The sequence below is a fragment of the Sinocyclocheilus anshuiensis genome, unplaced genomic scaffold, assembly GCF_001515605.1.
Source record: "Sinocyclocheilus anshuiensis isolate Anshui unplaced genomic scaffold, SAMN03320099.WGS_v1.1 scaffold536, whole genome shotgun sequence".
Lineage (NCBI taxonomy): Eukaryota > Metazoa > Chordata > Actinopteri > Cypriniformes > Cyprinidae > Sinocyclocheilus > Sinocyclocheilus anshuiensis.
Window position 1 is genome coordinate 887,666 of NW_015557179.1, and position 11,226 is coordinate 898,891.

Genomic DNA, 11,226 nt, shown 5'->3' on the forward strand with positions numbered 1-11,226 from the left:
TCATATTGGCCCAAAAAAAAAAAAAAGGGAAACAGGAAAAGAAAAATAAGAAATTATATTTTGCATGAAGAAAATAATCAGTTTTTTGACTTTGTAGCATGCTTTTTAAAATGATCATGACTGCATATAGAATAAAATGCATATATATATATATATATATATATATATATATATATATATATATATATATATATCAAGGATGCATTCATTTGACCAAAAATTAAAAAGTGACCATGAAGACATTTTATAATGCTACAAAAGATTTCTACTTCAAATGCATACATAGAGAAAGAGAGAATGTGTGTGCTATAAAAGATATATATATATAGAGAGAGAGAGATTTGTTATAAAACATGGTAAATGTTAAGAGTATAAAATAGACTTTTCTAGACAGTCTTACAATTTAGAACTTTCAATCTACTTTTAACTGATGTCTTCAACCAAGAAAAGAGTAAATACACCAAAGATGGAAAACGATGACAATCTGTACTTAGCCATTAAGCGTCACGAAGAAAGAAGGGTTTTTCAGTTATTTTCTTGTTTATTACTAACCACAATTTAGCCACCTGCAAGAGATGTACAAGGGAAATACAAGAGCCCAACTGATGATTTTTTTTAATTGCAAAAGCTGATATCTAGAAAGAAGGGTTGCTGATATAAGTAGTACATACAGTTCATTGACAGCAAAAAATTGCTGAAATTAATTGAACACATTTATTCAGTATTTTATTTAATATTAACAAAATCTGAAAACCTAAATTGCTTACTATCCATTGAAAAGGCTGTTGAGGATCTCTTGCAGAAGAACTACATCTTCTGTTAATCAACCATTTAAACAGTCTGTCACTATTACAAGCCTTTCTCTGCCCTTCAAGTATTTTAATTTGCTTTACATTACATTACTTTTACATTTTGTTATATTGGAGTTGAATAAATCAGTGTCTCAGAGTAGAACCAGCTGTGTAATATAGCAGCCCTCTTACATTACAGTTACAACTGACCTATAAATAATATCACAGTAGGAAAAAGGCATCCCTCCTCAATGCGTAAGGGTGGAATTAAGCAGCCGAGAAGTATTGTCATGTGGTTAAATGACAAAAATTTATAATTTCCTTTCCATGTAACTGTATTTCCGTTGAAAGATTCTGAAGTTTACAGAGTTATTAAAAAGCATTCAGTTCCATGCGACTTTGTACTTGTTCTCTTAGTTTCTATTGAAATGAATGGTAAGCACTGTTCTCAAACTTGTTCTGCCCTTTTCTCTGTTCCACAGAATGAGAAACCGCTTGGTCATTCTGCAAGCAGGTCCAGCAACATTTCAAAGGTATGAAAATCCATTTCCTTTTCCTCTTTTACTGAGAGTGAGTAAGTGGCTTAGCTTTCTAAGGGGTCTGCACCTGTTGTCTGCAAATACTTTCATTCTCTCCTGAGTTTATTCCATCAGGATTTCTAAGCAAGACTAGTTATTTATTTTTCAGGTCAAGGAAGGCTTTGTACTTTGTCTGTTTATTATCCAATCTTGAATTCTCCTTTCCATGTTTAAAGGACACCTGTTTATCTGTCTGATATGTAATGAACGCCATGTGCCATTGGCTTGAAACATATTGTATGCAACTTACGCAAATGAGACATGAATGCTCGCAAGTGCTCATCCGCTGTATACTTAATATGAGCTCTTGCATTAATATTCTGTTGCTGTAACAAACCTCTGTGGTAAATGGGCCGATAGTTACCCTTAAAATGTCTATGCCACTGAACTGGATGTTATTATTTAGTTAGCCAAGTTTATTTAGTTATAAACATGTTGACAAAATCCAACTCGCTCAGCAATATTCTTCTCAAATTTTTTGCCTTTTGATCATAGTTAGTCTGCAATAGAAGACTATTTATGCAAATGCAATACAGTGGTCCTTGCATCAGTGTCAAGAATATAGTGTGTACTTGCATTGTCACATTTCAGAAAGCACCATTACGTAGCTAGATGCATACTAGTGTAGAGTATGTTTCCACAGTGCACCTTTTGGTCTTATTTCTTTGATCATAAAATCACCTCAAAATGTGTTTCACATTCTTGCATTCTTGGCTTGCACAGTTGAGGTTTAAAAGACACTTAATATTCAGTAATATTATCAGTTTGACCGCACTGACACTATTAAACGAGAATGAAACAAACTAAATTGAACTGGAAAATGATAATTGTCTTTTGTGGAGCTTCTTTAGAGCTGAATATAGCTGATCTGTCGCATCGGCTTCTTTACTGAACTGAACTGAATCAACACTGAACTGACTTGAGCTGAATAATGACTGTTGAATGGCTGTTCATAATGTCATGAACTTTACAGTAGGGCTGGGCGATAAATCGATAACGATAATTATCGCGTGATATACATTTCCTTGATAAACGATAACAAGAGTTCGATAAATGTTAGATATAATGTCGAAGTCGGAACGAAAGAGCGCTAGTCATTTGAAACGCACCACTCGGAGTGTTTATCGGCTCGGAACAAAGTTCAAACAGTGGCGCGGCACGAGTTTCACTAGACTACAGCAGATGCGTTCACTCGCTGATGAGTCTCGCTCACGCGACACTGAACAGCGCTGTGAGATCCAGTGTGAAGCGCTTGAATTCAGAGAGGAACACAAATAACTAAGCCAGATGAAACAGCGCTGACAAACAGCAGAAACACTGTGTGCAACGATACAGTCAGAAGACTTTTTAATCTACAAATCGCCATTTACCATGGATTTACTGTAGTAGCACTAAATGCTATTTTAAAATGCATTGATGAATGTAATCAAGCTTCAATAGCTACTGTATAGCTGCTAGCATTCACATAGTGTATTTATGTATGTTTTGGCCTTAATGGTGTAAATGGTCTTCCTTTTTGTTGATTTATTTATTTTTACATGAAATAAAACCCATTTTGGACTTACTTCCAACTAACTATTGGACTATTCCAAGCAAACAGATTTGTTCTCACCCTATTCAAGTAACTCCTACCCAACATTCATATTGATTTGAATATTTAAAGGCACATAGCACTATGTTAGCCAGTGAGTTCATGTTGGGATCAGGACTGTCAGGCACTTTCACTTTAACATGGATCTCTTCCTCTTAGTGGAGATTTGCTGCACTTCTGCATAACATTGAGCCTCTTAACAGATAAACTCTTTACATGAACTAATAGATGTCAGGGTCACCTGCTCTGAGAAACGCTTCTCTGGTTTAGCTCAAGACATTCAGCTATTGAGGACTTTGGGTTCATGTTCGAGCCTTGAGCACTTTAAGGCTGTTTTCACATTTGGTATGAATGTGTGGTCCAGTTTGAGTCCTTATTTTGCACATTATAAATATGGTAGATACCATAATACCATCTGCAAGCAGTGGCAGAGTTCAAATAAAGCTTACCTTAAACCACCTTTTGAAGTGTACATGAGGTTAGACTGACTTTGTACGGAACTTTTATAATTTAAAAATTAAGAAAAACAAATAACTTTTGTTCCCATAATTTAGTGCTTTAGTGCTTTTAGGAGTCGAAAGTTTGTCTTAATTTTCTTTCAGAGCCTCATGTACTGTAGCACGTTCAATTGACTGTTTACATGCACCAGAGAGCATCAGGTTGATCGTTGTTCATCCCCAGCGGAAAGAAACATCTCATCATTCCAGAGCTCATTTGTCTCTGACAGGATAAATAACATGAGAGGTCCCATTACCGTTATTATCAGTTCAGTGTCCGACACGCACTCCTGCTGCATGACGAGGTTTTGACTGCTGAGAAACCCAAAGGGTCCTAATAGAGGTCCATGGAGTGTTCCTGTCAGCTCTGTCATTTCAGCCTCACATTAAGCAATCAAACAAAACAACACACTCAACTGATCCATGTCAGTGTTGTTATTACCCAGAATCCTCCTTGTTGGGCTCATATCTGCAGCCTTAAAGGAATCGTTCACTCAAGGAAAAAAAGATAAAAGAAGATATTTTAAAAAAATATTTCCTTTTTCTTTTTTGTCCATGTAATGAAAATCAGTGTAGTCCAAGTCCAATAATGCAGCATTGGCTCAACCAATGGTGTGAGTTTGGGGCAGGACTCTCTGTTGTCTGACCAATAGCAGACGGGGACTGTGTGACTTGCAGATCAAGTGTACTCAGTTCAAGTATGGAAAATCAAAAGTATGGTCTTGAAGAGGGTAGACTGTCTTTGGTTCATTAGAGAACATCTGTTTTGAGCCCATCTGCCCCATCACATCAAATGTCACATGTGATTGACAGACCTTTCATATGGCAGCAGCTGCATTCATTTCCATAATCATTCTGTAGACGCCTCAAATTGTGCAGATGATAATGTACAAACAATTGCAGAGTTAATATGCTTCCAGAAAATTGGTTCAGGTTGAACAGTCTGGAAACAAAACTTTGCTTGTTTAAATGCTTTTGTATTTAGTGCTGCCTTTCATTCTGTTTCTGTATGCAACTTCTTCCTAATTTCCTTTTGATTGCTTTTTAGACTCAATCCAAAAGATCACACGCCACTCAAATCCACCTCATTATGAAACAAACATTCTTACTGACTGCGTCACACTGGGGTTTTATCACTTAAGCAATAATGCCATTAAAGAAAAACCTACAATGTGTAATCGTTTATTTCCTCATACACATTAACAGACTCTGAATTGACCTTTATTGCCAGAGTTTTCATTATATGTTAACAAGTTACTGATATTTTGTTCTAAATCACAATATGTGCAGCAGTACAATGTTTTATAAATGACTTCAAGTTAATTCACTACATTTTAAACTAGTGGTTCTCAACCAGGGTGCCGGGTGATGACTTAAAACTATTTAGTTTGTGTATTAACCACAGTTTTCTGGCCTTTTGCGCACTTGTGCTTGTGTCTGGGGCTGAGTGAAGGTTTTAGAGCATGTAATTTTGGCCCAAGATGCTAGGTCACTGTACTGTGTGTGTGTGTGTGTGTGTGTGTGTGTGTGTGTGTGATGAATGGAACCATGGAGAGAGGAGGGCCTCCCAGAATAACACCCGTCACTGGGAGCAATTTAGCTCTTTGAAGGCAGATGGCACACAAACAGACTTTACAGTAACTTTGTGGAGAAAGAAAGAAATTATTTACTGTGAGGTTTGGCAGTCTCAGGTGATGGTCCTTTCAAAAAGACTTAAAGGTGATTCATGTGTTTTTTTCTTTAAATGTCGAAATACACTACTGTTCAAAAGTTTGAGATTGTTTTTTTAAGATATCTCTTATTCTCAACATGCAAGACTGCATTCATTTGATCAAAAATACAGTAAAAACAGTATTATTGAGAAAAATTATTACCATTTAAAATAACCAATTTATTTTTTTTAATGTAATTTATTCCTTTGGCCAAGCTCAATTTTCAGCATCATTATTCCAGTCTTCAGTGTCACATGATCCTTCAGAAATCATTCCAATATGCTGAACTGAAGCTCAAGAAACATTTATTATTATTATCAATGTTGAAAACAGTTGTGCTGCTTATTATTTTTGTTAAAACATGTTTTCGGGATTCTTTAATGATGACTTCAAAAGAACAGCAATTATTTGAAATAGAAACATTTGAAATTGTAACATTATAAATGTCTTTGTCACTTTGGATCACTTTAATGCATCTTTCCTGTATCAAAGTATTAATTTTTTCAAAAAAGATTTTTTTTTTTTTAATGGTACTGTATTTTGTCCTATCTCAGTTTACTGTGCAGTGACTTTTACAAATTCATAGTAAGCTATTCGTAGGTTGATTCCTCTAAACATTGTGCATGGCTAGTGCTATCAAAACATTGCTCATTGCTTGTTTGTTTTGTGCATCCCAACCAGTCCAATATACTAACAACGGCTCAACCATTAGTGTGAGTTTAGGTTGGGACTATCAGTTTGATTTGAGTCTAGTGGGAAGTTAGCACCACATGTTATATACCAATAATGTTCCCTCTAAACTGCATGCATGCACTTCTGATGCTTCTCCTGTGCTGACCACAAAACACATTTGAAGTCTCAAAATTATGTGGGAAAGAAGCTAGAGATTTCTTGAATTGCTGCCCATTCAATTTAGCTCTGATTCAGCTCTGCACATCTCATTGAAATGAGTGACGGCAACTGTTGCCGACCTTGTGTGGGCATGTCTAGAAACTCAAAGTTGAGTCCAACCAGGCAACCTCGAGTGACAAAATTGCTGTCAGTGTGAACTGAGCTTTAAAACATGCTGTTAACATCTTCACTAGAACCACATACAGTGACGGCCTTGTTTATAAATCTCTGTTCTGGTTTCAGAAGCACTTATTTCACAGGTTGGAGTTAATGTCAGTGCCAGGTTCGTGATAGAGAATAAATGATTTTCTGTTATCTCTAAATAACTCCCATAGTGTGTCTGAGAGACAAGCTGCTTGCCTCCTCCAAGCCTATTTTTTTTTTTGTTTAATGTGCACAAATTTACTAACAGATGAATTGAATTACATACTGAAATGTGTTAGAGGCAAATTCCATAACCACAGGACTGTTTTCCCATTACTAGCGTTTTTGCTCATGTATCGACACGCATAAGACTCTGTGCCTCATCTCTGTCCAATTTTCAGCAGTCGGTATGTGGTTTTGTCACGGGTTTGTGTGGTTTTTGTTGATTCACGCATGACTGTGTGTGTATATCACATCTCAGAGGGAGTCTTCACAAACATGCACCATGTCAGGCTTGAGAATACACCTTATCTTGCTGACTGGGTCTGCAAGGAGCCGGAGTGACTCACAGTTAATCACGTTTATACTGTTGTCACAACTCGACTGCGCAACACGCACATAACACTTTACACTATTGGTAAAGCATTAGAAGCACAAATCCTGTGTGTGTGTGTGTTTTAAATTGCTATTAAATATAAATACTAGGTAAATGTTTGTAGTGTGTATATAAAATGTATAAATATGAAATAACACCCAAGTAACATCATTTGACAAAATATGCATAATGAGTACAAAATAAAAATGTTTGAATAATATTTATTTTGATCTCCTGAGATAGACTATCAACATTTTATGCATTTCCCAGGCCCTACTTTGTACCTCATTTGTGGAAAGTATTATTAAATGTTTGAAAATGTTCACATCTTCAATTCCCGAGTTACATAAACAAAAAAGTTTTTTGTATAAATGTGAGTGTGAATCATATGAAGTTATGGTTGAGTCTGAATTGATGTGCTAATGTAAGGCATTCACTCAGGCATATTACTTCCACATTTCTCGTGCCTGAAAACACATTATTATTTCCTAATAGTTTATTGGAACATTATTCATCAAAGATGTGCATTTGTGTGACTGTGCGTGTCAGCTTGTGTGTTAGTGTGTGTTTTTGTAGAGGGCAGTTCTGGACACTCTATCCTGTATTGATCCCTGTCAGGCCCTGGGCTATAAATTCTCTGTTTGTTACAGATAGAATCGATAGGTAATTAGTCTGGGACATAAATGATGGAATCAAACATTGTGCATGTGATCCATGCTGCTTTGATTCAAAAGCCCAGGTAATATTAGTGTGTGTGTGTGTGTGTGAGAGAGAGAGAAATAATTGTTAGTGTAGGATATTCCTTTTGTCAAAAGTTTTTATTTGTCTTCAATGTAAACTTTTCCCCCCTTTCTTTTCAAGAAATTTAAGATTAAAGTTTTAAAATAATCCATTAACTGACAGCAGTGATGTGTCTTCTTTCTGACATTTGTTTTCATTTCATTACTTCAGTCTTCAGTGTCACATGATCCTTCAGTACATTATTTTTGTAGAAACTATTATATATTTTTTAGGACTCTTTAATGAGTAGACAGCATTTATTTGAAATAGAAATCTTTGTAATGCTATAAATGCTTGACTGTCACCTTTGATCAACTGAATGCGTACTTGCTAAAAAAAAGTATTAATTTCTTAAAAGAAAAAAAAAAGTCCCACCAACTCAAACACTTACTTTGAGTCTTACCGACTCAAAACTTTTGAACAGTCGTGTATAGTCATATATAAAAAGATGTGCTGTGTCGTGACAATGGCTAAGTGAAATGCATTTAATTCATGTAGAACCAAAAACAAAAAGCTACATTTACGTAAAACATGTTGATGCCTTGCAAGGACTGGGATTTCCATCAAGAAATCCTCATTTAGTTAATGTTTCTAATGTGCTGCTATGGTCTCTGTTTTGCATACAGGCCGGAAGTCCGACCTCTGTGAACGCACCCTACAGTTTCCCCAGGACTTCAGTGACACCCTCGAACCAGGATATATGCAGGTAGGTTTGCCCCACCTCAAGCCTGAAGCCTCTGTGTGCTCCTGCAGTATGGTAATGTCCTGAAAGAGAGTAAAAGATCCAGAGAGAGGCAGAACTGTCAAAACATCAATGGGACAACACTGCCATCCATCTTGATTCTGGCATTTTGTTTTCTAACCTTCCTCTCGGTTCCTCCCACCTGTCTTTTTGTAATCTTTCTCCATTTGTTCTCTAATGCATGTTGCATGTCTTTTTACGTCTGTTTTCTCTCTTCCCATCTCTGTTTCTGTACCTGTCTTTCTGTCCCATCCCTCTCCTCTCCTCTCGTATGCAGTTCTAATGACCTCGCTCAGGACCTGGGCTCACAGAGGCCCTTACAGGCCACTGTAGTGCTGTTGAACTCTAATGGTAAAAGCTCAGCGTCTCAGGGTGTCACCATGACCACGCTCTGCCTGGATTCCCCCACCAAACCCAAAAATAGGACCTTGTTTGGCACAGAATGGCTCTCCCTACTCAAACCATCAGTCAACTTGAAACCAGGAGGCAGTCTCAAGTTCTCAAAGTCACTGAATGACGTGGGACAAAAGATGGACAGCCTATGCAACGGTCTTCACTTTATAGACCGCACGTGTTCGGATGGGGAGCTGGGAGCGGAGAAGGAACAGCTCATGCAAGACAGCCACATCAAAGCCCTCAATGGTCAAGCCAACTCTCCTCCTCCATTTGCTTTCCAGCCTCCATCCTTCCTCAACAACTATAAATGCATCTCTAACCCAGGGCCTGAGTACTGCCTGGCTTCCCCTGCTCCTCCCCATTCAGACCTTCAAAGAAGCTCCAACTTCCTGCGCCTCATCTTCCCGTTCACCCGTTCATCCACTGCAGGAAGTCTGCAGGCATCTGAAATGGGAAGCTACGCTTCAAGGCTCCACATCACAAATTCATCCAGCGCCATGCTGGACGTCAGCGAGTCTTGCTGTATGGAGGAGATAGGAGACGATGAGGTGTTCGAGGAGGTCTCGTCCCGCTGGAAGCTGAAGATGGAGCGCTTGCGGGCTCCTCTTTGCTCCCTTGAGGAGGACAGCGACCTGGATCAGTGCTGCTCTCCACTGTCAGAGAAAAACGTGCCTCTGTCGCCCTACTCCCTGTTGGGGGACTGCTGCAGGTTGGTGGGACTTGCTCACTCCTGCTCAGCTCCTCTTACCCATGGGCTCAACCTCTAGAGTGATTCATCCTCATAGTCCCACCACAGCCCTCACCTGGATATTCATTTCCTACCAGTCCCTGTTTATCCTTCCTGTTAGAGGCCTTCTAGTGCTGTGATTGTTTCTAGTCCTCTACTAATGGTGGTCGATAATGAGGTTCGTATATGGGTTGTGACTGTTAAAGATCCACGGTGTGGAAGAGAAAGTGTCCAACCTTCTGTGTGGGATGTGATACATATTGTATTGCAGCGCTGTCATGGACAGTCCAAGCAGATTTCCTTGGAGAGATCCAGACGATACTTGAGGTAGCTTCTCAATTGACCCTTCACCGGGAGTTTGATTGACAGGCGATCTGGCCAATCATAACACAGAATCTGCCATTTTGTCCGACAAACAAACCAGACAGGAGAGTAGATTAACGGCGGTGGGCTTGAACTTGAAAAATGGTGTGTATTGACGTCTAACTAAGGGTGGATGGGTCTTTGCAAAGGGTCAGTTGATGTAGTTCAGCCATATTTAATGAGGTAGAATGGAGATTGAGATCTGATTACAGTTTTGGTTGTGGCTCTCTGGCTTTGTGATTTGAGATCAGGCGAAATAACCGTCGTATCGATATTCATCTACAGGGCCACACGGATTCCTCATGAAACAATTAGCGTAACTTATGAGGTATGTAATTGACTTAGAGCTGCATCCTGCCAACAGCAAACTAAATAACTCTGGAAGAAAAACTACTTTTGAGGTCCAAGTACTATTTGGTTGTTACAAATTCTTTCCTAGGTAGTAGCTTTCATTTGAGCTCCCCTCTAGCTTATAAGAAAAAAAGTATGGCTGCATCCAAAATCGCATACTGTCTGACTAGGTACTACACTGGATGAGGAACAAATTTTGTGACCGCTAAAAAATGATGTTCTATATAGTGTGAATGTGTAGTATGAATGTAATCCGGACATACTCGTCATGTTGTCATTGTCCTGTGACCTACCAGCATCAGTTGTGTCACTTCACTGCCATTCACAAACCCTCTCATGTGGCCTCATGGGGTGACAAAGTGTCCTTTGGATGCACAATTCAGAATCTCGCTGGTAGTAATCCATCCGGGTACTTTTTGCCAACTGTAGTATGAATACTGTGAATTCAGACATACTACTCTTTTCACATCTTGTTTTTTCCAACTTTATAGTAGGGAAGCATTCATATTTGGATGCAGCTTATGTTTGTTTGGAAAGTGGCTACATCCAAAAAGCTTTTTGAGAAGATCTGCTTATCTCTAAGCTAAAGTCATTGCTTAACACTTTACCTGAGCTTCACTAGACTTCTTCAGTTTTTTTATTGTGTACGTCTTAAGGGTGAGAGGAGGTTTCTTCCCACATGTATTACCACTCTCACGCAGTGCTCTTAAAATAGCTGACATTTAGAGATCAGCCAGCAAGACTTATTGGTTTAAACCAGAGCTGAAAAACCGAGGCTTGGAGATCTGCCACAAAGCATGCTCGGGTGTCTTGAGGTGTGACCCATGGCAAGGACACATTTGTATGTGGGAGGACCGTCGCATGTAATGGTGCATTTAAAGGCACAATATGTAAGATTTTTTCATTAAAATATCCAAAAACCACTAGAACAGTGTTATATATTTTGCTGACGTTTGGTGTACTTACATTATCCCAAATGTTTCGAAGAATGTTTAAATCCAGAGAAATAAGCAATTTTAACTAGTGACACGGACCGTGTCCATAGTGTCATTGTGTCGCCTGCCAATG

At 38.5% G+C, this 11,226-nt stretch overlaps 1 protein-coding gene across 1 annotated transcript in view; it reads left to right on the forward strand.

The window, feature by feature from the left end:
• LOC107678498 (uncharacterized) overlaps positions 1-9,499 on the forward strand; it is a 25,077-nt gene extending 15,578 nt beyond the window's left edge. The window contains exons 2-4 of the mRNA XM_016473777.1: positions 1,274-1,324; positions 8,206-8,285; positions 8,599-9,499. Coding sequence (XP_016329263.1) covers positions 1,274-1,324; positions 8,206-8,285; positions 8,599-9,484 — 1,017 coding nt within the window. The 3' untranslated portion in view covers positions 9,485-9,499. The remainder of the gene's footprint in view (positions 1-1,273; positions 1,325-8,205; positions 8,286-8,598) is intronic.
• Positions 9,500-11,226: the final 1,727 nt, after the last annotated feature.